The sequence below is a fragment of the Fundulus heteroclitus genome, chromosome 9 (assembly GCF_011125445.2).
Source record: "Fundulus heteroclitus isolate FHET01 chromosome 9, MU-UCD_Fhet_4.1, whole genome shotgun sequence".
NCBI lineage: Eukaryota > Metazoa > Chordata > Actinopteri > Cyprinodontiformes > Fundulidae > Fundulus > Fundulus heteroclitus.
The window spans coordinates 3,768,769-3,796,105 of NC_046369.1; the positions used below are offsets into that span (position 1 = coordinate 3,768,769).

General features: G+C 37.8%; 1 protein-coding gene across 11 annotated transcripts in view; it reads right to left on the reverse strand.

The window, feature by feature from the left end:
- Positions 1 to 27,337, reverse strand: part of LOC105936938 (discs large homolog 1-like protein) — a 136,944-nt gene that overhangs the window by 23,985 nt on the left and 85,622 nt on the right. For 10 of the 11 annotated variants that reach the window (XM_036140854.1, XM_036140856.1, XM_036140855.1 and 7 more), the window contains 7 exons: positions 25,748 to 25,872; positions 24,728 to 24,897; positions 24,205 to 24,341; positions 23,954 to 24,098; positions 18,014 to 18,146; positions 16,049 to 16,205; positions 14,973 to 15,075 (listed from right to left, as the gene is read on the reverse strand). In XM_036140854.1, coding sequence (XP_035996747.1) covers positions 14,973 to 15,075; positions 16,049 to 16,205; positions 18,014 to 18,146; positions 23,954 to 24,098; positions 24,205 to 24,341; positions 24,728 to 24,897; positions 25,748 to 25,872 — 970 coding nt within the window. Of the gene's footprint in view, positions 1 to 1,642; positions 1,975 to 14,972; positions 15,076 to 16,048; positions 16,206 to 18,013; positions 18,147 to 23,953; positions 24,099 to 24,204; positions 24,342 to 24,727; positions 24,898 to 25,747; positions 25,873 to 27,337 lie in introns of those variants that run through there. The other variant, XM_036140864.1, reaches the window with a different exon arrangement.

Sequence of the window (27,337 nt, forward strand, 5' to 3'; positions counted from 1 at the left end):
GTCGCAGAAAGTAACGAGGGGCTGTATTACCAATCAACAAGCACTAAGTCTTACATGTAGCTGCCGCATATTTTGGAGTGTAGAACTACACAAGGAAGAGTTTTCTAAATAATTTTAGCCACTCCATGCGGAGAGAAGCAGCAATAGTTGTTAACCAATCAGCGCAAAGTGCAATCCTTTGCTCATGCTCTCCTCACAGCCGCCCTGTGTTTCAGTGTCCTTCTGCTGCGCGCTGCAAAAACACTCAAGTTTCTGACCCAATTTTTCTAGTGGCAGTAAAAATGTCATTGTGCCTCTTCAATTATAAATGCACATCAATTATGGAAATGCTCAAGGTAGAAAGACTAATTATATAAAATGTGTTTAGATATTGTAGGATGACTGCTGCTTTCATGATATGATCCATTCAGCAGGAAAAAAAATAAGGTTTGATGTATTTTAAACAGTGAGCTCTCTTGTACGGAGTGCAATATTTAAGTACAGAGCTGCTGAGCAAAAAACAGATATGTGTCATAAATCCACAACGACTGTCTCCCACTCTGTTCAGCACCACTCAGCTTTCCAGGCACCCCTCATGACAACCCCAGCAGCTATAAGCCCAAAAAAGACCCCTTCTGAAGGATGTCCTTGTGTGAGTGTGTCTGACCCATTACTATGGACTACACAATCTAATTAACCCAGAGTAATTCAATCACACTCAAGGTACAAGCGGTCATGCATTTGCACACTTGCTCACCGACATACACACACAGATGGACTACTCTGGAACCTGCAGTTATTGATTTAAAAACATGGATTTTTTTCTCCGTTAGTTGCAAATAGAGATGCATTTTAGCTGTTTTTACATAAAATGCATTTTAGTTTAACAAGATACAAACAACTAACCAGCGCTAAATTTGATCCACTTAATGGATCTCTTAAAAATCCCAGAACTGTCGGGGAAAGGGGATTGATTAGTTGTAATTTTGCTGTAAAATGCTCCTTAGAAAGAAAGGAAAACAACTAAATGACCTTGTGCAGAAGCATTTCTCCTGCTTTTTCTCTCAAATGGTAAATATTTGCAATGCAAAGAGATTCAGAGATTTACACCACCATTTGCTATGATCAGTCTCAAAACCGATGAGTTGTTGTAATCATATATCGATGTGTTTTAACATAAATCCACACGTCAAAGAACAAAACCAGCAAGCTGGAACTTTTATATTACCAGCATATAAACGCTAAAAGGAATGAGAAGTATGGACGTGGAAATAAAATCAAGAGAATTAGGATTGGAAACAAGTACCGCTTTGATTGAAAGCTACTAAAATGTATCTGACAGACTTTTAAAAAAGTTAAGAGAATGGGGTATTATGCATGGGACAATTTCAGGGCTGCAGCTGAGATGTTATTACTCCTGACTCCTTAGAAACACACCGTGCACTGAAAAGAATCCTCAATGTTTAGCATTTCGTCCTTAAACAACAACAAAAAAAGCAGAACTTAAACGTCAGTCATCACTGCTTCTTGCTTTTCCTTTAGCTTGTCTTTCATGCCAATAAAACATCCAAAGTTCAAAAAAGTCCCATCCAGAAACAAAGACATTACTAGAGTTAAGCCATCAAACTGCAAATCAGTTTATCTTTGTCTTGGCTCTACTCACACACGGCTGGCTGGCTGGCAGGAAGGCAGGCGGGCAAACCTCAATGTCCACAACGTGATGCAGGCACCGTGGCTTTCGGATTAGAGTTTGACTGTGCAAGAGGGAGAGGTTTGATTCTCAGGATCCAGGGATGAGAAAGAGCGGAGATGCTGGAAAAGCCAGCTCCACCTCGGAGAGAGAGCGCCAGGGCGCAGTATTGAGAGTGTGTGCGAATAAAAGTGAGTGGGAGGGGGAGTTGGGGGTATGCAGTATGTGTCTACCAAAGAGAGGAAATGAGGGGAAAAAAATAATTTCTGTGCTCTAAAAGGACTCCAGTGCTGCTCAGCTGCCAGAAACAACAGATGCTAACTCCCTATTCTTACTCCACTGCCCTCTCTCTCTCTCTCTCAATCTCTCGTTCACTAGCGTGTTTATTTTGCTCCTCCTCCTCTCTGACAGCAGCTTGCTCTAGGGTGGGGAGACACACACAAACACACACACATAGAGACAAACAGACACTCGCAGTGTTTCCTCAGGTCACTCATGCAGGAAGCTGAGTTGGTGCCAGGCTCTCCTGCCCTACTTTGGCCTGGGGAATTGCTTCGACACCACCGCCACACACACAAAAAGCCTTGACCAAGCATTTTGAATAGGGGTTTTAGGGACTGAAGACAGAACCTGAATGTAACGGTCTTAAATGGACATGATTGTCATTTTATGAGCTTCTGTCTTTGAACTTTTAACGTTCCGAAACAGCCCACTAACAATACCAGATCTGAAGTTTCACGAAATCAGCAATTAACTTTGTCTGTCTACATGTATCACCACGACGCAGCCTTATCGGATTAAGAGGAACTGAGATAGAAAGAAAGGAGGGAGAAAACAAGACATAATGGAGAGAAGAGTGATGGAGAAGGAAGAAGTGAGGAGGAGGAGGACAGCGAGAAAAAGAGAAGGGGGAGGGGGTGGTGACAGAGACAAATGGCTCTGGGGCTAACGTTTCCTGCTTCCTACATCTACCTTTCCTCTCCTCTCCTCTCCTTTTTCCCAAGAGGAGCATTGTTTCTCCATTGAACAGCTGGCATTTTCTGCATTGTGTGCACCTTCAGCGCTATCAAGCAGGAAACCTCTGGAGATGAGCTGATCGCACCTTCAGGGTTGTGTGCATTGCACCAATATTTTCTTTTCAGACATCTCTAGCTGCTCTCTGCTGGTTGTTTAAACATCTCTTGATTATGATGGAAAACCTGTCTGTGGAAAACATTTGAAAAACAGAAAAAAAACATAATAATAATGTCTGTGACAATCTTGAGGTGTTTGGGTTTCAATTTTCATCGTGTTTGTATTCTGATTATTTCTTTTCTTTCTATGTTCACTAAGACATGCTTCTTCAGTTATTTCCTTATGTCTATTATTCTTAGCGTTGGGGGTTTCTGTATCTTTCTGTTTTTCTAGTTGCTTACCATTTTGGTTTATACGTTTGTGGATTATGTTCTTAGTTCATATATATATATATATATATATATATATATATATATATATATATATATATATATATATATATATATATATATATATATATAATGTGTTTCCCTTGATTTCCTGTTGATTGCACTCCTCCCTCAGCTCATCTGCTTTCATTAGTCTCAGCTGTTCCTCATCTCTTTACCTTTACCTGTTTCTCTCTCACTTTTCTTACATGTCCCTCTGTATTTAAACTCCCTGTTTTTCACTTTCATCACTTGTGTCTTCCGTTTGATGTCATGCTCGCTGTTGCTCCGTTGTTCTGCTTGATTTTGTCATTTTGTTTCCTCATTGTGCTTGCTGTAAGTTTGCTTTTGCATTTTCAAGTAAATCCTTGTTTTCCTCATGCAGTTACTGTCTACTATTAATTTAATTTCTAAAAACTGTACATCGGGCGACCTGTCCAGGGTATACCCTGCCTCTCACCCATTGAATGCTGGAGATAGGCACCAGCACCCCTCGCGACCCCATGAGGGACAAGCGTGATGGAAAATGGATGGATGGATGTACAGTGAAGATTATACGTGTTGCTTTTAAAAAAATACTTAAGCTGCTGCTGTTCCTTTTACATGTCAGCTTAGGTTAGTATATTGAAAAAGGCTTTAAAATGTTAAATGAATACTTTATTTAGCAAAAACAGCAAATCCTTTCTTATCGTATGAAGAGTTTAGCTTATATGCACCACAGTTTTGTATCAGGATTAAGGGTGTAACATTTACCATGTGCTGCTCTGTAAGCATGCCGTAAGATATTTTTGGTGTAGTGTGACCGGGTCAGTTCTTTCCTTACTCTACTTAATTTAACAGTTTGAGCTTGGGAGGAATTGTTCAACATAACATAAACAGTGTATAAGTGCACCCAAAGAGTCAAATAACTAACTGAGTTATAAAGAAAAAAACTGGACAACCTTAATCAAAAGGAGGTCTGGAATTTTTACATCCCTTCGACTGTAACATCTAGTCTTTTAGATGTCCGAGACTGGCTTCACAAAATAAACTTGCAAAGTGAAGTGTTCTTCACACAAGGTTTTTTGATAATGAAGAGTTTTCAACAGCAGTTAGTATTCTAAGTAAGAGCTGCACACCCTATAACATCATCACAACATCTGTTTGAGTATTAATTTAATTGCAAATGACTTTTTGGACTGCAGCTGTCATGAAAACCCACTTTGCATGCCAATACAAAATTCAGCCTGTTGGAAGGAGTTTCAATGTGACCGACGTCCACACATGTGAGAAAACAGTACATGATATGTTTAAGAGTGTTGAATTCATTAATATTGGGAAAAAAATACTAGTGTGTTGAATCCTCACTCTGAATTAAGTATTTAATGAAATCAAATGGATGTGTGGATAGACACGGATACCTCCTTACAACTTGAATATCCTGGAAAGGTTAGATTTAGTTACATATTTGTTTCAATTTAATGATGTCACAATATTGATACTTATATTATTTGTCACATTTGTCTTATTTGCACTTTTTTAATATAGTTTCTTGTGCTAGCGTTTAAGTGGTCTTTTTTGCCTGATTTTTTGCAAAAATGCCAAACCCCATATCCTCTCCTTGGTAAATCCTCCCCATATATTATAATATGCATCTGGGAATATAAGATCCTGCCTCTAAAAATACCAGTGCCGGCACTGAGGCTCATCAATAATTAAAGAGCAAAGCACATGATTCTATGTAGGTATTGATTAGGATGACAAGGTTGCAAAAAGAAAAACAAAAGAAAGACATAGCATATGTATTTACGAGTCATATTTCAGAATGAAAGCTGTGAATAGAGATTTAGCTTAGCATCATTGTTACACAGTGTCACACAGCAAATCTCATATCACTCATCTACCCACTACAACTGATGCCTGAAATCCCAGGGATCACATTTGTGTGGGTGGTGAGTCAGCCCATTACTGCAGACAGCAAAAAAAAAAAAAAAAAAAAAAACTGGAAAGAAGAGGAGCTGACAGGTGGAGAGGAGGAACACATTCAAGAGGACAAAGAACTGAGCAAAAGGATAAAAAAACAAGAGGACATTAATGCATTTTACTCTATGTATTTAGTCTGCAGTTTCTTTTCCACAACTTTAGATTTAAAAGCCAAGACATGAAGCAACTACTAATCTGCTTAATAACAACTAATGCACAACACACACACATCACACACTGGCACTCATGCAAAGTTTAATAAGCAGGCTAACAGAAGTGAAAATAATCCCCTCTGCATCACCTCGGTAATACTGCTGACAGAAACCGCCTCTGTGTGTGTCATTTGTGGGTGTGTGTGTGACAGTGTGTGTCTGTGGCAGCAGTGTGTAATCCAAATGAATAAAACTTCTGTGCAACAGCAGGCATTAAAGACCAACATCAGGCAACTTAATGATGTGGGAGAATATGAAACCCAAGGGTCACCTTTGGAAAATCTAGTCCTTGCGAACAAGACCTTGTCCTGGTCAACACAAACAACATTCTTGCGACAGAAAGCTAAGAAAAGGTATCTGTGACAGGAACAAAGGGGTCCTAAATACTAAATGAAGACTTTGTGCTTAGAAAGTCCCATTCCCATTTTCTAAACTGTGTCCTGCATTACACAAAAAAACAAAGTCTGCCATGATTAGTACAGCCGGTGTCTTCTTGTGGTCAGTAAAACGTAGAACACAGCCACATTACTGTTGCTTCATTTCATCACACATTTCACTTATTGAACCACTTGCCACAATTCCCTCAAAGGCAAATGACAAAATTTGTTGGAAATGGGAATTTTCTTAAGAGTTTAATGCAACAGGACATTCTTATAACAGCGGAAAGAAAATGCAATATTATTTTACACAAGCAAGGTCTGAGTATTTATGTATTTATTTTGTGGCTTAAAGCCTTACAGTGTGGACAAATAAATAAATAAATAATACAAATAATGATAATAAAATAAAAGGAAGAAAGGAAACCCCTTAGTGCTGTCCATGGTGCTGAAGTAGTGGGATAATTCTCACCGCACTACATTGGACCCAGGGTAGTTTATATGGGCTTTTTACATGCTTAAAGTGTTTAATTACATAATGATGTAAAGTCTGATGGTGTTTCTCTCCCTCAGTGGACACTTATCAAAGAAAAATAATAACTCTACTGATTCTTTTGAGGATGAAGTGAACCCTTTAGCACATGTCTATTTCATATATGTTGTATTAGGATTTTATTCACATAATAATTGCCTTAGCTTCTTCATAATTTTGCAACCAAATATGAAAAGAGAACCATACAATTACCAGATGAAAATTTTATTAAATAAGATCAATATGATCATCTGAAATACTCATAATAAAGAAAATATTGTTAGGATTGTGTCAGAAAGTTATATTCTGCAAAATAGCGCATTATACACAGCTGCCTCCATTTGTTTACTGTGTTTTTGGGGGAAAAACAATCTAAAGTGGTGAGTCACATTCAGCAAAAGTTACTACTGCTGTATGACAAATGTCAACAAAGATTTTGCAACCAATACAATATAAAAGCATTAGCAGACTTTAAAACCTTTTAGGATGTATAAATGGTTACTTGACAACCTGCTTTGGTAGATCACAAATCCTCCACTCCAGATACTAAACATCTGACATCATTCTCACATTAGGTTAATCCAGACTATAATTCCAGTCTTGAGATGATGGGCACTTAGCAAAAATGTATCTTCTTTATTTTAAATTTCTGTAATTTCCCTCTGGGATTATTAAGGTATTTCTGATTCTGATACATTTCTTTGAATTGCTTAAGATTCAATCAAAGACATGTAGGCTTTAGTTCTTTAAAATAGGGATGACAGCAATTGAAATAATAATAATAATACCACATTTCAGTCCCAGTGCTTTGTCCTGTCATGTGTTATATTGTTATAGGTGATGTACCAAAGTAGAAATGTAATGTAGTTATCAGAAACATCAAAAGTAAAAAAAAAAAATAAAGCCTGAATGTTAGTTTCTCATTTTTTTTTAATGAAATCAAGATAGTTATTTGATGTTGATGTTAACATTTAATAGATGTTTTGTACTTATTAGTATCAGAATGCCTAAAAGCATAAGACATTTGAAACATATCTGTTAAATTACATTTTGTGTTAATTAAATGTGCATTTCTATTTGTTTATAACTGAACTAAACATAAGCAGGAACGGCTGCAATGCCAACTCAGCATGAAAGGGTTTTACACACAATCACACTCCATTGGATGTCTTTAAATAAACACAGATCTACATCTGCTGCATTAGCTGAAATCAGTCATCTCTCCCTCTCCCTCTCCCTCTCTCTCAAACACACACACACACACACACACACACACACACACACACACACACACACACACACACACACACACACACACACACACACACACACACACACACACACACACACACACACACCACATTCAGTTCTGTGTTGTGCTGGTCTGTGTTTGGCTGCAGCTCCTTATTTAATACAAACAACAGGGGGAGACCTGCACACTCAGACACTTTTCCTCTCCTGCTGCTGGAGGTTGTTATGAGCTCCTCTCTTTTTGGCAACGACTTTGTGCGAAACAGAGGGAGAGCTGCATGCCATCACCATGGGAATGGGACAAACATGGACCTCAGATAAACACACACACAAAGTGAAGAGCTGACCAAAACACAGCATGGACAGAAGGTTTGATGCAGAGTTCATTGGACAGTCACCAACAAAGTATGTGGGAGTGTCACGACGCAGACATACAGTCATCTCCTTCAGGAGCAGCACTTTAAAGAAACCCAGCATAAGAGCAAGCAAAATAAACGCAGGATTGGACCAAAGAAAACAACCTTTATCTCATTTTGAGGTTAGGTTTGATGTGAGAATAAGAATAGTGAGTGTATTCACAACTGTAATCTAAGTGGGTAGTTAACAACAGGGTTTTTTCGTGGGAGAGGTGCTGCAATTTTCTGGTTAAGTGATTTTCACGGGCAATTCTGACTTGATTAAAAAAGGTTCAGAGTTGATTATCTTAATGTTCATTTAAGAAATACTTTTAGTCATTAAAAGTCAGGGCTTCGGGGTGTGGTCATCCCACCTCGATGATGCTTCACTGAAAAGTTGATTTTCGTGCACTGTAGCAAGATCAGAACAAAGTGATCATAACAAGTAGGTAAAATGTCTCTGGTGCATGGAAAGCCATTCCGAAGAAATCATATGCCACTATAACTGCACATTTTCTGATGTGCAGCAGCTAACATGTTGTGTCTGTCTTGCAGGGTAACGTCAATAAGGATTTAGGATTCTGTATGTATGGATCCAAGGGCTGAGGGATTTATAGTCACATCTTAGCCTTCTGAATTGTAAACAATCGATCCATCCCATGCCTCAAGAGTCCCATCCCTTGCAGTTTCCTATTTTCATTAAGCTACATTTGTAGTTCAACATTCAGAGCATTCAGATAATTCTTAATATAATACATAAATATAGGATATAGAAATAATGAACAGCATGTCTAACAATAAATGAAAAATAAAATCCCAGAGTTCACTATCAAATACTGTCCATCTTGAACACCCTTGTTAAAATTCTTCATGTAAAATATCTGCACCTCATCAGAATTAGGTCTGGAACCAGGGTCACAGTTTGTCATAAATCTTCTAACCTATAATAACTCATTTGGAACAGATTTTGAACAAGCACGTATTCTCCCAATGATCTGCAGCAAAACCATCTGTTCAGACAACTGTTCACAACTCAATTTTTATATTGCCACTACATAAGTGTATAATTATCAAACAGTCACTTACCATAAACTGAAATAAAATCCATTGTAAAGTGGTTGGAGTTATCAGTTTTTCAAAGATCATCAAAAGATTTTTAATCAATGTGTAACAAATGGTTAAAGCAATTGATCAATCTTACCCTTCCTCAACCCTGATTGAGGATTGATCAGTCAGAAGCTTACAGGGAATCTTTACAATCAGTAAATGTACAAAACCTAAGCTCTATAACACAATATATTATTGCTTCTGGTCCTAATATAAATATTGAATGACTTCTGTATAGTGACAATAAATTAATGAATTATTTAACAACTATTCCTCTCAAATATGAAGCTAAACTGGGCCCTAAAGTCTTTTAAATCAATAAAATGTTCTGTCATTTAAAGTCGGTTCATTGAAATGATAGAAAACAGCCACAGTGACACAATGTGTGGTACTTAGAGTAACAAACTATATCCCTTCCTTTACCCTTGTCTGTGCACTGGCATGAACAATTTAAAGAAGCATATTAATTTGTTTGGAAATATTTCAAGGTTGGGCGACCTGCAAGGTGCATGTTGCTAAGTAGCTGACTGCAGGCTAGCTAACTGAGCTTGCACCCCAATTAATTAATTAATTAAGCAACTAACATCAGCTTGTTAAGCTCCTGTTACACTCTCAAAGACAAAACAGTGCAAATGTATAACACTCGGCACAATAACAACTTGAAATGTACTAAACATAAATGTGTGGGTCTTTGCTTAACTCTAGGTATCAAGATCAAAATAACAATAAGTAAATTATGAAAGATAAGAATATTATGTATCTGATCATCAATATGTTACATCGTTTTAGTGGCAGGAGAAATTGTATTTACAGATTTCTAATATTCCAGAGACAGTTTTGTGTTTTTGAAAATGACAAAATTGTTTTATTTAGTGATAAACTGATTCAAAAGTAATTTCAATTATCAAATAATCCCGGAAATACAAAACGTATGCATATTTAGTCATCCACATCGATTAGCCGCAAACTGATTGATGCATCTGTACAGATTCTTAATGGAAATGAAAAGGAAATTAGTTCATTTGAGCTCCCTCTGGAAAAAAAAAAAACGGGTGCTCCAGAAGTGTGGATAGGCCATGAGTCCTCCTGACCACGTTCTTAGGCAAGAATTTAGCCACAGGATGGCGCTACCTCGTCCCTCCAAGGAAAACTAACAGATGTATAAATTATTTTATCCCCTCTGCCTTCAGGCTGTTGACAGCAGTAACTAGACATGTGGCAGGCATCGTAAACCTCAGCATTTATTTATTTTTTTATTATTTACTTTGAGTTATTTTAAATGTTTTTTATCTTTTATCTTCTTGATGATTGGTCTCTGCTTATTCTATGTATTGTGACCTTTGTATTTACTTCTTTGTCCTTGTACCCAAATGCAATATGATGCCATCGACAGGGTTTCTGCATGCTTGATCGATTGTTGTCTTCTTGTTCTGTTTAATGCCGCTGGTAGGCTAAAACTGAAGTGCCCTACAGGGATAAATAAAGTTCTTTGAATTGAAAACATTTTTCCAAAATATTTTAGAACTGGGATGGATTTACAATATTCAATCTTTAAAAATATGCATGTTTAAATCTACTAAACCTGGGTCTTTATTGCTTTTCTAGCATCTGCAAATAGAATCTCTATTGAAACACACTTGGTGTCCTGAAGTTAATAACATTTATCTCCATACATCGCTTGTTCAACCATTTGCTGTTTTCTAATCAGCCCATGGCAACTTTGATCATGATCTATGGATCCTCTCCATGCAGTGTTTTTCATGAGCTCCCAAGCGATTTACCATAATATAACTCATTTGGAACATCATTAGTTGGCACAATTTGCTGTGCTTTATACTGTGTTAGCAACACTCCTGCATTCTGTCTTGTTTTTAATGCTGAATCTGAGAGACATCTAATACAATATTTACAGCTGGCAGTTTCTTCCTCATTCCTTCAATTAGTTTAAATTCAAAGCTAAAAACAACAACAAAAACAAACCCCCAGGAATTTGCATAGTTTGTCAATATTTCAGCCTGCATAGCCATTTACACACTGCTGCTATAGGTGTTTGTAGCCTTAGCTCTTATTAGTACCAGTATTTAGAAGATAACTTTATAATATCCAGATCAAAAATGATGATTTGTGACCAAAAGGATGTGTTTTGGAAAGATTACTCTGTCTTGAATTGAACATGCATGTTTGGTATGAGGTATGGCAAAACGCAAGCATTGTCGTTGACTTTCCAGTCCCTGTCTATGTAGGAGAAACCTATTATGGATTCCTAGATGAGCGTGTAGCCACTGTGGCTACAAATCCAGTAGGAGGGAAGCAATGATTTGATGCAATCTGCTGGGTTTCCTTGGATAGAAAACTTTTTTACCAATGTATCTGCATGATTTGATAGAACTGACTGTGTAAAGTTCCTTGAGATGACATGTGTTGTGAATTGATGCCATAAAAATAAGCTGAACTCAACTGAATTACCTCTTTCAGGATACTTATGGTCTTTGAAAGTCAACACATCAGGACTTCATAACATAATAAAAAAATATACAAAAACATAACTATTTTTTTTAAATGAAGATACATACATTCAATTATGTATTTACATGAGTGTTTATTATAGTTGTTTATTGTGGTTATTATGGTCACCTAAGAGACTCATTGTCAGTCTATCAACCCTCCCGACCACTCAGGTCTTCTGGCTAAAGTCTGCTCAGCAAAACCAGAACCAGAACCAAACATGGAGAATTAGCATTTAGTTCTTATGACCCACTTATCTAGAAACAACTCCCAGGAGAAAAAACTATTTGTTTAGAGATGTTTTTAAATGTTAATGCTTGAAGTTTGTAGTCTTATATCTTGACCTGTTGCTACTATTCCACTGGAATGCACTTTCCAGTCTTTTATGTTCTGTTCATGTCCAGCACTTTAAATTGTGTTGTTACGGAAACGCACTTTTAAATAAATTTGCCTTGTCCTAAAGGATGTTGGAGGAAGTGCTGAAAAGCAAAGATAAAAAGTTGAAAATGAATAAATGTTGGAAGAATTTCTTATAGTATAAAACAACAGATTTTTTTTCAAAGAAGAAGAAAAAAAGAAAAAAAACAGAGCTGCTTACAGAAGCACTCTTCTTCCTGTTTTGTTTCTAAAGTGTTACACATGTCAACATAACGAAAGGCCTCTGGCTCTTGTCAGCTCTTAAATAAAATCTAAATATGACGCCAAGTGAACAAGAACAATTACTGTTCCACTTCGTGGTTTCTTACTGTAGATTTGTTACTTTAAACAGAAATGTTACTTATTATTTGTATTCCTTTCTAATCTCAAGAATAATTAATTTGGCAAAATTGTAAAAGAAAATCAGAAACTAATTTTGTTACACAAATATAATCAAGCAAATACAAATACATCTAGTGTTAGAAGCATTATATACAGCAGTTTTTATTTGATGTGAAGCTAAGCAAAACGGACAGAAAACCAGCATGTTGGGCTTTTACTACAACCAGCACTGGCTTCTTTGGATGAATATTTTACGATTGTCTAACAAAAACACATTAAACACAAATCTTCCTCCAGGAAAAACATTCCAGCTGTAAATCAGGAGCCAGTGGCAAAATGCGGTGCTACCAAGTCTGTGTGTGCGTCGATTTGTAAATTGATTTACAAGCATGAGAGCTAAGTTTAAACCCCCCTAAACCACTCTGGATTTATAACCTGGTTTCCAAGGTCACAGCCGTCTCAGATACTCCCAATGGACCAACCACAGGGTGGTGCTGATTCTGGACCTTAATGGGAGTCTGTAGCAAGGGCAAGCTAAGATTTTACTTTTTTTTTTGTGTTTCCATGTTGTGTTGAAACGTCAAACACTGGTCATAATGATAGAGTTGAGGATTATCAAGAATAAAGAACCTTTATTGTCACCATGTGTTACTGTGGTGACATTTTATTTTTAGATATACCCCGGCTCAGGATTTACACAGAAAAGATAACACATAGACATAATATTTCCATATATATATATATATATATATATATATATATATATATGCTGGTCATAAAAAATTTGAATTTCATGAAAAAATCAGTAATTCCAATCAAAAAGTGAAACTATCATGTTTATTCTTTACACACAGCACCTCTCCAGGGTGTGGTCATCGCTGTTGCTTGTAAAAAAAATTTCTACTGCATCTCTTCCTTCTCTTAACCTCTATTAGTGAGCTTGGACACAGAGCTGTGTGAACAACTAGCCTCTTTAGCAATGACCTTGTGTGTCTTGTCCTCCTTGTCAAGGTGTAAATGATTGTCTTTTGGACAACTGCCAAGTCAGCAGTGTCCCCCATGATTGTGTCGTCTACAGAACTAGACTGAGAGAACAGTTAAAGGCCTTTGCAGGTGTTTGGAGTTAATGAGCTGATTAGATTGTGGCACCAGGTGTCTTCAATATTCAACCTTTTTACAATATTCAAGTTTTTTTAGATAATGAATTTGGGGTTTTCATTAGTTGTCAGTTATAATCATCAAAATTAAAACAAATAAACACTTGAAATAGATCAGTGTGTGTGTAATGAATTAATATATTATACAAGTTTCACTTTTTGAATGGAATTGTTGAAAAAAATCTACTTTTTCTTGATGTTCTAATTATATGACCAGCACCTGAATGTAAATGAAATCAGTTGATTGCACTCACCAAACACACTCCCTGAGAAGCTTAAAGCATGGTTCTGGTCTGGGTCATGCATTGGGATTGAGGTAGAGTGTTTCGAAATATCACTCCAGAAGCCAAAAATTGCTCTGTTGGAATAACCAGGAGTTCTCAAGGTTCAAACATCTGAACCAAATCATAAAACCAAGCAAGGGAAATTGGTTTAGGTGTTCAGGAACAGTGCAGGAACCGTTAATGCTCAATCCTGGCATGAACTTAAAAGTGATAGTACACCAGAATCCATGTGTAAAGAAAATAAAGTAAATGTTAAATGACCTGTACTTGTACAGGGCTTTATCGAGGCCTGAGGACCCAAAAGTGCTGCTATACAATCAGTGCTACTGGGCTCTCTGACCACCAGCAGCAGGCAAAGCAGGTCAAGTGTCGTGCCGAAAGACGCAAGCGGGGGTTCAAACGGAAACCCCCCAGTTTCAGAAGAAACTACTGGCTCCTGCTACACTGCCACCCTTTACATAGTACACACCTCCCTGGACTGAGAGGGTCCAGGACACGAATAAAAGGCCCAACTCCAAAATCTTTACCTTCAAGATCAGCTGAAATATGTAGCATTCCATGCAGATGAGCCAAATGCAATCTGGAGAGCCTTTTTACTGTCAGATGAGCCAGAATGACCGGTTACACCAAGATTAAGCAGTGCGTTTGGAGGAGTCAAGATGAGGCTTCTAAACAAAAAATACCAGCAGCTAAGCATGGCAGTGAGAGCATCATGCAATGGGGCGGTCCCGCTTTCAGCAGGATTGGTCCGCTGCCCAATACATGTGAAAAAATTAAGAAACTATCCCAAATTCTTCAACTTCCACTCGAATCGGATGGTTTGACGTTGAGCGTTTTTAACAGATCAGCGATCTCAAACACAAAATTATGCAACATCGATGCCCACGATGAAAGCATGAAAACATCCCACGAATTGTACAGTTAGGTAGCGAAAGAACGTATTTTATAAACAGGGATCTTCTCAAGTACGAATGTAGCATTTGTGTGTATATCGGTTAATGTGCCTCTGAGATTCATGAAGCAAACACAAATCTTAAAGACAGTTTTAAAAAAAAAACAGCATTTCACATACATTCCGTATTCTAGTGGACTTGAACATTAAGCTGCTCTGTTCTTCTTTACTCCCTAAAATACGTATTTTATCTTTAAGCAAAGTTTTTACTTGACAATTTCCCACAAAGAAATGTGAATTATTCAGAGTATCCACAAGGTTGAAGCCAGGAAAAAGACAGGTACACATAATCAAATTATACAGCATTCAACTCTTCTTTATCCACCCTGACTTAAAGGCATAATTTTTTCCCCATAATGTATACTTACCATCAGGTTTATATTGAGCTACGATGGTAACCGTTTGCCCAGCATTCTTTAGAGCTGCAGCCGCCTGCTCATGCGTCGCAATGGAAAGGTCCACTCCGTTCACCTGCACATGCAAACACAGACAGTTTGAGCCCAGATCCTAACAGATCCTAATCTTTGAAGTGCATCTTAGTGGGTCAGTGGGTCCCATTAATATAACATCCATGTGCTTTGTTAAGCCCTGTTTAATACATCAAAATTATTCTCCTGACTGCACTTGCTTTGAATAAAAAAACACCATAATATAAAGCACCTCTGCGGTCTGGGGATTATTTTCATCTTGAATCCCTTCTTCAGAAAATTAAAACCATTTTTCATTTGAGTGGAGCACAACAACGCAGCTTCAACACCCACACATCGCAAAATATGGCTTCAACAAACAAACAGGGGAGCTTCCTCAACGCACACAACCGCTGTTGGCCTATCAGGCTGCTTGCACTGCAACAAGGGAACTAAAAGTATGTAAAATCTTCTTGAAATTAGTGTATTTTTCCTTGATTTGAGCAGGTAAATAAGACTATTTGCCAGTAGAATAAGATTTTTGCACAAGAATAACAAAAGTTAATCTCCGTCATATTATTTCAAGTGCAGGATATCTAATTATCTTATTTTAGGGGTAAAAATAATCATTGCATTGGCAAATAGTCCTATTTCCCTGCACAAATTAAAGGAAAAATATATTAATTTCAAGAAAATTTTATTTACATTTAATTCCCTTTTTGCAAAACTGTCCGTAACTTCCAGATTACTGTAGATATCGAAAATATAAATTTCAAATAGGAATCCTGCAAGTTTAAAATACTCATAATAATTGGGAAAATTCCTAAAGTTTTATGACAAATCATTAATGTAAATAGGCAGTGCATCAATATACGAGGGCCCTTGAGAAGAATAAAATGTCAACGCAACTCCCTTTATGAGGTTCTGCATGGAAGCAGTGATAAAAGAAAATTGCTGCAATTTATAATTATAACAGTAGCCGAAAAAAACAAACAAAAAAAAAAAAAAAACATCCCGGGGCAAATCTTAGCTCGTACCGATAGGATGCGGTCTCCTTTCCTGAGCTCTCCACAGAGATCCGCTGGACCTCCAGCGAGTATGAAGGATATGAAGATCCCCTCTCCATCCTCCCCTCCGACTATGTTGAAGCCAAGACCCGTGGAACCTCTCTGCAGAACAACTCGCCTGGGTTCTCTGGGAGTAACGCAAGTTACACAAAGAGCAAATATTGAAGAGTAAAAAATAAAAACAGTGTGCATGATGACACATTTCAAAGGCATATACAGAAAGGGCAGCAAGAAAAGTGTGGCAAGTCTTCTTAATTATAAAGCAGTCAGCTTACCATATTCAAAAAGTGCCATGGCGATGACATAGTTAATTTCCAAAATAGGAAATATAACTTGACTTTGACGTTATTCAGTGTATTCACCAGCAGATGTCAGAATAACACTTTCTCAGTTTTATAGCAACACAGCCATTTGTGTGAGATCCCACAACTAACCTTGGTTCTTACACACTTCTAAAGATCCCATTTCCCCAAATTTAAAATATCTTATTGATATTATTTTACAATCAATTATTTTACGGTAAATATCAGCATATATTAAATGTCTAAAAAAAGAGAAAAATACGGACAACAATAGTCAATATAATGCCAGATATTAAATAATACATGCGACAACTATCTCACACCTTGAGATTATTTATCTATCTGGCTTCTCTGACAGAACCGCTTTGTTTACCAAATAGATTCTGAATCAGCCAAGCATGGCACATTCACACTTTTTTACATTTGTTTTAGGCACAGGTAAGACCCTAAAAGAGCTATAAGTAATAATGACACCTATTGGTTAAAATTGACCAGCCATTTACTCAATGCTGCGTTGTTGCTGTGAAATGCCACTGAATTTTTACTAACACAGGACGGGTCGTCTATTTCTGGTCCGCGTCTCTTACTGGCTTCCATGTTTGCAGGCTGCTGCTCTTTTGCCAAGATAAAGTATTAAATGCTGCGCTCCATTTTGGGAACCCTGTAAACTTTCATATGATGGGCTGAGGAACCAGGAAGTAAACGCGGGCTACACTCTGAACCGAAAGGTTTTAACTCCGAATTCAAATGCAGCCCATTTGCAAAGATCTATGCAATCATTAAATATAGCAAGCATAAGTATGTATCATTCATTTTAGTGGGTAATAAAGATTAATGTAAATATGTTGGTAGAGTTTGAATCGCATAATCAAGAAAACATTACATCGAAAATAAATATTAGATGATTAAACATAAGTCTGGTTAGAAAATGATGGAAAACTTGGACATAAGTGGACAAAATATTTTTTAAATAGTAACTGGAGAAAAAGGACAGACATCAAAATGACCATCCTGCATTCAGCCTGGGTCTTATCAGATTTGTTCTAGTCGAAGCTCAGTGATTGGTCCAGAGGTCTGTGACGAAATGAGTCATTTTCTGGTAACCACGGTGATGCCAGTGGAGTGACGAGGGCTGCGATGGGCTTTAATCCCTCCATTAAAATGGATTAAAGACAGTGGAGCAGCACTGGGAGGAGATCCTATCGCGTCTGCGTGTGGATGGCTGTGGATGCGCTGGAGCACATATGTGACCTGACTCTACACGCCAGACAGAAATTCACAGAGCCATCTGCCTTTCACTGCTAACAACATTCACAAGCAGCTGCAGAGTGGGAAGAGAAGGACTGAGGTCACTCAGTTCATATCAGACCCTCAACAACTCATAACTGGATAAAAAAAAGGCTTTTTGGGTCAGCACAGGTCTTTGAGAAGGATAATTACCAATCCAGAAAGAGAAACAGACAGGCGGGAACAAATAAATTTTTACGTTTATGTTAGATAAAAAAAAAAAGTATATGATAGTAAATGTAGAATGGATAAAACCCACCAGAGTGGGTATCTGGATTTGAAAAGTTGTAAATATGCCCTGTCCTTTATAGAAATGGGATTTGAATCAGAGTAGGTGCTCTCTCACCTGGGGACGTCTTCGTCTGCCGTCAGGCTCCTGGGCAGCGGTGAGTATCTGGGTGTGGTCAGAGGGGCGGGGCTCACAGACTGGCTCCCGCTCATGTAGGGACTTACATGGTTGTCCTGAGGTGGGGAATATGCTGGTGGAACACATTAAAACAAGTTTACTATGCTGGATTTGTGAATACAATAAAATAAAATATAGCATTACAATTACAGGGCTGGCTAAAACTTGTCAAACTTATATTAAGTAAATACAGCTTAAGTTGTTTTAAAACTCTCAAATAGAAAATGGTCTATTAGATTCAAAGAAGCAGTAACTGATATGTTGTTTGTAAAAAAAAAAAAAAAAAAAAAAGCAATAAAATCATTGTAATCATTGTTATTTAGAAAATTACGGTTCAGGTCCTATAAACTGGCTTATTTTACAGCTCTGTAAAATATGTAGGTAAAGTTTATACAACACTCTGCACTTTTGTTGGCCCCTTGGAAAGGATGCGCAAAAAGTCTAAAAATAAATTGATCTCTAAAAGCAGCATAATCTTAGGCTGTACAATGAAAAGAAATGCCATTAGTTTGAGAACATTCCGAATAAATTTATATAATCAGAGGGAAACCAAGCTATTATAATAAAATAAATGTAACTGGAGGATTACAGGATGTATACCTTACTACTAAGCGGACCAGATCATGAAACAGTAAATGTGTTTACGAGGGGATGAATATGATGTAACACAAAGGCCAATTTCTCAATGGGAAACACTAGAGAGTATGACATTCATGACTGATTATAGACAGAAAATGTCTATAAGATGGTATGTACTCACTTATTAAACTTGCACAGATGAAAAGTCAGAAAAATAGTTAAAAACAAATGTGATTCAGATGGAACTGCGACAAACAAGGCCTAAAGAGTACTACTCTCTGTCTGGCCACCATAAGAAGTTAAATGGAGGTAAACTGAATCTTACTAAATCATACCATCAAATTATATTTTATAAAACAAGGAATAGTTTTAAGGATTATACCAACACCTTTTAATATTTAAATAAAATACAGTTAGACAGAGATTCAGACAGCCTAAAGTAAAGACCAACAGATTGACAAATTATTTTATTACTTAGGCCATTATTTAATATGTGATTGGGTGAGATGGCTTTGCCACTTTAGTTTGATCATTTTTAAAGGGGGCATATCATACAAAATCCACTTTTTTAGCTCTTAAATACATTTTGTGTACTTGGAGTCTCTAGGAGGGCAGAGAGTTGAATGTAGTCGATCCACTACTGATGCACCTCCTTCAGATTTAAAGAGACGGCATCAAAAAGAGTTGTTCGCAGACGAACTTCAGAACGTTTTGTGGAGCTAAGTTAACGAGAAAATCAGACCAAGGTGCTGCAGTTCCACTTCCAAAACTGAAAAATTGAAATGACAAAAGGAAGAATTGAAGAGCATGTGTTATAGTTATGGTTCTGTTTAGTTTAACTTTACACTCCTGAGGACTTTTTCTGTTCATTTATTCACCATTTCAGCCATCAGCAGTTATCCTTCCAGCTCAGTCTGCCTCCAGCCACCACCCCACTCTAGATTATCTGCACCTGTTCCCACTAATTAGTTACTCAGCTCACCTGTTCACCAGCCTACTTATACCTGCCTCTGCCTACCCTTCTCTGCCAGGACATCTCACTCACTTCTTCCTGCTCCTCATCGTTCACTCCCTTCATTGCACTCCGTGTGATGTGCCCGGTAAACCAGCACTTTTTTTTACCAGGATTCCTCTGCCAAGACTGTGACTGTTTGCCTTCTTCATCTGCCATTATTCACCCCTTCAATAAACCATTCAAAACGTAACTCTGTGTCTGGCTGAAAATCCGGTTCACCTGCATTAAAGTGTGACAGCATGTGCATGTTATGTCCCCTTTAATAGATATTGGTACTTGTATTTTCCCTGACATTTTCTTTACTGTTTTTCCCAGTGTTGTAGACTTACTGCGCCTGTGTTTGAGCTCTTTGTCTTTCACCTGGATGCAATGAAAATGTCGCTATGGAGACAATAATACTGCTTCCCTTTTTGACACAGGAGTTAATTTAGTAAAATCCTACAGTCAGCCTTAAATGTCTTTAGATTCAGCCATAGTCATTTTATTTACTGGACTGTAATTTTAATGAAATAAAGAACCAACGCTTAACAAGAGGACAAAGAAGGCACAAATCTGAAATCTGGTTGTTGATAATGAGATAAAAACATCTGATCTGTAGCCGGACTGGTCCCTGCAGGGTTTTTAGGAGGTGACGCTAATGTCTTTATAACAAATAACAGAGAGAGGTTTTAGAGATAGCATCAAGTGTCTATCTATGATCATATTTATCCTGGTCAAAGAGAAATAGTTAACCTTACCTTAGATAAGTAGTCCTAATGTTCTGGACGGTATCTTTTTAAATACAGTAACCATCTCAACTGCCTTTATAGGTTGAGGAATCAATCTTATGTGAGTGGCCATTTGACAAACTCACCCTTACTTTCCAGATTTTTACTCTCTTTACAGCACATCATCCTCTGATGATTTCACCTTGGATGCTTCTGATTTTATGATTCATGCGTGAGTCACTCTGAAGACACTCTATTCAAAGCCTTAAAGACCAAAAGCAATTTTCTTCATGTGTAGGAGCAAACAGTTTAGCTTTTGTCCTGCCTTTCTTTTATTATTTAACTCACCATGGGCTGAATGCTTTATAATTTTATCATATATAAGCCCAAAATCCTATTCTTCTATTGATACATTTGATGCATGTTTTTTTTTTTTTTTTATATAATGATTTTCACACAGTTCAAAGAAGAATATACAACAAGCAATTTCAACAAATGTCTATGAAACAATAATGGAGTGCAGGAATGTATTTAATTGCAGATTTCTTTCACTGAGACTCAGATACACGTACACCCTTAGGATTTGAAAAGATTTCCTTTAGAGGATTGCAGAGAAACTACACTTAATTCTTGATGGTTATCTGAAACGGTGGACATCAAACTGGTTTTTTTTGTGGCATAGACCCAGCTTTTGAACATTTTGGGGTAAGGGACATTCCAGAAATGTAATGTTTGCATGCTTTATGAATAATAGCTTTGGAATCATTGCACTGTTGCAACATCCACTTCTGTCCAGGTTTCAACCATCCAGACGTCCATTTTTGGGGGACTAATGCTGATTCCCAGTGACCAAAGGTGAGAGGCAGGGCACTGCCCCTACTGGTTGCCAGTCCATCATAGGACAAAACACAGTGACATATGATTACGTCTCTGCTATTCGCGGATGACGTGGTCCTATTGGCTTCATCAGGGCGTGATCTACAGCTCTCACTGGAGCGGTTCGCAGCCAAGTGCGAAGAGGCCGGGATGAGAATCAGTGCCTCCAAATCTGAGACCATGGTCTTGAAACGTAAAAAAGGGTAGAGTGCCTTCTCCGGGTTGGGGAGGATGTGCTGCCCCTAGTGGAGGAGTTCAAGTATCTTGGGGTCTTGTTCACGAATGAGGGGAAGATGGAGCGGGAGATCGACAGGCGGATTGGTGCAGCGTCTGCTGTGAAGCGGGCGCTGTACCAATCCGTTGTGGTGAAGAGAGAGCTGAGCCAAAAGGCGAAGCTCTCGATTTACCGGACGATCTACGTTCCTACCCTCATCTATGGTCACGAGCTTTGGGTCGTGACCGAAAGAACAAGATCCCGGATACAAGCGGCTGAAATGAGTTTTCTCCGTAGTGTGTCTGGGCTCTCCCTTAGAGATAGGGTGAGGAGCTCAGTCATCCAGGGAGGACTCAGAGTAGAGCCGCTGCTCCTCCACGTTGAGAGGAGCCAGTTGAGGTGGCTCGGGCATCTGGTCAGGATGCCTCCTGGACGCCTCCCTGGTGAGGTGATCCGGGCACATCCCACCGGGAGGAGGCCCAGGGGAAGACCCAGGACACGCTGGAGGGACTATGTCTCTCTGCTGGCCTGGGAACGCCTTGGGATTCTTCCTGAGGAGCTGGCTCAAGTGGCTGGAGAGAGGGACGTCTGGGCCTCCCTACTGAAGCTGCTACCCCCGCGACCCGACCCCGGATAAGAGGAAGAAGATGGATGAATAGATATGACAACAATGCATGCAGATCCAAGGCCCATTAAGAATGACCAATTATCCATACATGCATGTTTTTGAAATGTGGGAGGAGGCTGAAGCACCCAGAGAGAACATATATACCTATTGCCCTCTTCCTGCAAGGGTTCCAATGCTACAAGCTGTCGCATAGTGCACAATTTATTGATCCACAGTTCTTAATGGAGTGTTGGTTTAGCTTGTGCTATATTACAATCACAAAGGACTGCTTGGAAGCTGTATTTGTATAGTTATATTATCAGAAGTATTATGCTTTGTATATACACTTACAGTTTATTAGTTTACTGGATCTTGAACACAAAACAATATTAGAATCAAGCATCAGTCAACAGTTCTTCAAAGTTTAGTTACATTTATTGAATACAATTTTAAATCAAACGTGTTACCAATGTCATTATGCTCTTTGTGTTCACAATTTATTAACTAATGTTAATGCCTTTACCTGATATCTACTTTTAGTGGATGAGATGTGTTAGCTCATAAAGGGTGGGGATAGGGGGTGTAATTGCAAATAAGGTGAATAGTCAAGAAAAAGGGGATTTATGGCATTGCATATTTCTCTAACCATCAAACCCTCTGGCCCACTCTGTGTATCTCTGATGAACGATACCTGGATCATCAGTTTGATTTTCAACCATGAAGCAAGTTTTCATCACAAGAAACTGAGGGAGCTCCCACCTCTGGTAAAATGTGCAGCTACCGCATGGTTAAGCCAAATGCCTCTGAGGAAAGTCTCATGGTCAGACGTGAAAAAAGACTGAAGCATTTGCCACTATGACAAGAAGCACGTTTGAAGCAAGGTGAGGCTTTCAAACTGAAACATATTGTACCAATTGTCCAACATGGTGGCAGGAGCATAATTATGAGGCTCTGTTTAGATGCCAGTTGTACAAGGGCAGTGCAGAAAATGTATGTAATAATTAAGAATTAATTTAACTTCTCCAACAATGTCAATGTCAATGTCGATGTCAAATGTATTTATACAGCACTTTAAAAACAGGTGTAAAACTGCAGCAAAGTGCTGTACAAGAACAACAATGACGCAAATTGATAAGAACAGAGTATTAAAACACTACTTCAAATAAAGGCCAAAGAATAAAAATGAGTTTTGAGAAGCAATTTAAACTGATCCAGGCTGTGGGCAGATCTAATTTGGAAAGGTAAATTGTTCCATAGAATAGGAGCAACAACAGAAAAGGCCCGATCTCCTTTCCTCTTAAGTCAGGTAGATGGTTTAAGCCTGGAGACAGCTGGGTGTGCCAACAGGACAATGATCTCAAACACACATTGGAACTGGAAAGGAATGATAAACCAAACTAAAATTAAGCTTCTGGGATGCCCCTGACCTAAACCATACTGAAGATCTGTGAGTCTGTGTTCAGAAACTACCTAATTCTGCTCTGCCATCTCTAAAAAGTGTGGGGAAATATTTTGCCACAATGAATACAAACGCTTGGCAAAGTCTATAGCTTCTCTGCAACATAGGACATAATAAAAAAAAATATATATATATTATTGAGGCTACATACAAACTATTTTCTGTATAACTTCTCCATGGAAATGCTTAACAAACTGCAATTAGTATTAATTTATTAGTTGTTTAATAATTCCACACAAAAAAGAACGATTGGAATGATTCATTAAAGGCCCAAAATTAACATGACTTTTATGCCCTGGTGAATAAAGTGCTCAGTGGCACTGTAAAGGTTTTTAATCTTACTATTGAAAGTGCACAGAGTTAATCCGCTGACGGAGGACTTTACAGTAGTGTGCTTAGAAATATTTCAGGTTTGTAACTCACAGTTAGTGACATCAGGTGGAGGGAAGTTGTCGTTGATGAAAAGGGAGCTGTGTTTGGCAACACGGAGGTACACCACGTCCGGAGTGTACTTTAGAGCAGCGACTGCCTCTTCATGAGTTACCTCCTCCAAACAAGAAGCATTTACCTTGATATAAAAGAGAAAAAGAAGCATAATTTAATTTTTTTTTAATCAGAGACATTGCATAAGTTAAGTTTAAGAGGAGTTTATGAAGAAAAAAGTGGATTCTTACAGCAACAAGTTTATCCCCTATTTGTAACCGTCCATCTTTGTGTGCAACTCCTCCCTCGATGATTTTAGTCACGTAGATGCTGTTGTCACCAGGAACGTGCTGGTTTCCAACGCCTCCTGCTATACTGAACCCTAAACCTGAGAGAAATCGTACGCTTGACATTACTTCCAACATACAAGTAAATGTTCTTTTTAATGAACAACTTCATAAAATGTGTTTTCCCAGAACTTACAATACTTCTGGGAACTTTACACAGTTCAAAATGTGTCTATTGTAAAATATTTTGAATCATTGTTTCATGAAATGTTTTAACTTGATCCAAGAAGGTTAATTCTAAATTAGTTTTCTGTTTAAAATTATAAAATTAGTGAGCTCATTTGGATGTTTTCATACCACATTTCAACCAATATTTTTTTATGGAAATTCTTGATTGGGAGGACTGAAAAACAAAATCTATCAATTCTTGCTCATTTTAAGCATAACTTCTGGTCATTATATTTAAATCAGATATTATATGTCTCACCTTTGGGCCCTTTGACCAGTTTAATATCCAAGATCCTCTCGGTCAGGCTCCTCCTTCGTCGTACACAGAGCCGGACCAGTCCTCCTGCCTCCTTCAGTGCCTCCACTGCCCCGCTGTGAGTCACCTCCCTGACGTCGGCATCATTCACCCGAACTATACAGTCATTCACCCTGCATGGCGATATTATGGATTGTGTAAGGCATGACACTGAAAATAAACTCCTCTGTTATCACAAGAGCATCGCTCTGAGCATTTTAATTAAATAACTTTAATAGGAGCATCACCATTCAGCACGACAGAAATCCCACATTAGGCATTTACTTAAAAACAAAGCGCTTTTAACAAATGTAACTGAGCAGTTCTTAAGTTACACTTTACATTTAAGTCGATCAAAGTTTTTCAAAATGTATAATTATTAGTTTAGGATTCAATGTTTCCTGGGGAATACATATGACGTCACACCAAGCCTGTGTGTATTAGTCACTTTTCAAATTGGCATAGAGAACATGCTATTAAAGTAAGGTAAAGTATATACTGTATATATGTGGACACACTCTATATACCTTTTTTATTATTATTCCTTTATTTAACCAGAAAAAGTCCCATTGAGATTAACAATCTCTTTTTCAAGGGAGTCCTGGCCAAGATAGCGGTAAAAGATTACATTACAATTTACATTACAGTTTACAATAAAATCTATCTAAATTAGAATTTCATAAAACAGTTACAAACCATAGATCTCATTTCCAAACTTTTGAGCAGTCGTTTAAAATGTCCTATCGGAATCAAAACCTTATGCACCTTTTCCTCCTTTTGGCACCTTCTTTGTTTATTAAGCCGATGTGTGACAAGTGAATTCCTCCACTATGAAATCAATAGAGCCTATCTTATCTTATCTTATCTTATCTTATCTTATCTTGTACCTGTTAGCTTAGTTAGGATTAAGCCCAATGGTAAATAGTAAATATCAACAATTAATTTAAGCTATGGTAAAAAAACAAAACAAGAATGTGCTTCTACCTGAGTCGTCCATTCTGGGCTGCAGCTCCTCCCGGGATTATCTTGGTGATAAAGATTGAGGGGTCTTCTCCAATATGGGGGTTATCTGTGCCACCAGCAATACTGAAGCCCAGTCCTGAGTTACCCTGCTCATAACGACAGAACCAAAGTTCATGTTAGTGATAAAAAAAATCCCACTAATAATACTTTGAAATGAAAACATACAGCAGATGAAATTAGATGTGTGTCAAAGATTTGAAAGTCTGGTATTAATTTGATAAATCTTCGGCATGCATGTAAAATGATTTGGAACATATTATAATAAAAAGGCATGGGCCAGTAACCGGTGTTAAAAGTATATAGGGGTTTTATAACATCAAAACAACTGAGCCACAGTTTTTATGAAAGATCATCACTTCCTGCTGGCGTATTAGTTATTATTTTGCCGTTTTATGCTTCGTTTTTGCTCAGTTTGTTAGTAAATAAAGCCTTTCGTGTATAGTTACGATTTTAACAGAAATACCTACTGCGCATGTGCAGCAGGGGATAAACCAAGAAGCAGCAAACAGCTTTTAGCATCCCCTAATGAAGTAATGGAAACAATGATCCAAGAGCCAGTGAAAAAAAAAAAAAACGCAAAAAAAAAAAAAAACGGACACTAAAGCTAAGCTGTCGGGATGCAACCGCAGAATTAACTGATATGAGGTAAATAATCTTATCTGCCAATGGAATGAGTATTTTGACCCCTAAAATAAGATAATTAGACATCCTGCACTTGAAACAAGATGATGGAGATGAGTTGTTCCTATTTTAAGTGCAAAAATCTCATTCCACTGGCTGATCATCTTATTTAGCTGCTCAAATCAAGAACAGATACACTAATTTTAAGAAAATATTACTTATTTTTAGTTCCTTTTTGCAGTGTGATATGAGGCTCTTAGAGTGGCTGTTAGATCGACTTTTTTGAATTAATAATGGTTGGTCTTCGATCATGCCAAGCAGCCGGCGCGAGGCATTACAGAGGTTATATTATTAATAGAGATTTATTCCTTTTTATTTTAATGCCGGTACTACCAGTAGATGTGGCCACATCTGTTTATTTCTGCCCATCATGCCCGGTGCTGAGGTTATTTTAGGCTCAAAAAGGATTATTGATACACCATCAGGATGGTTGCTTGGTGTATATAACCTTATTTTATCATGATCAAATGGTTTTTGATATTTTCTATAGGCATATAATGTGGCTAAATACCTTTAAGTCGCAGACTAAGGGGTCACTCACATAAGATGTTGTTAATCATCTTACAGTTCCTTGTCTAAAACCTGTTGGCAAAACCTCATTAAATCAATAATACCCAAGAAGCTGCATTCATCATAAAAGTCTTAATATAGCCAATAGCCAACAAAAAATATTTTGGTGTGTAAATGATATAATGTATATAAGTTTGAGTCATATTTTTTAATTTTTGTCCTCTAAGCCACGGAAAACATGCCTTACCCAGAACAGATAAACTCAGTGAAATAATGTCACACACTGCAAACCTTATCTGCCGGCAGCCATTCTTTTACCCATGACCCATGTTCTGTCATGGATTTAAATGCAGCGTAATG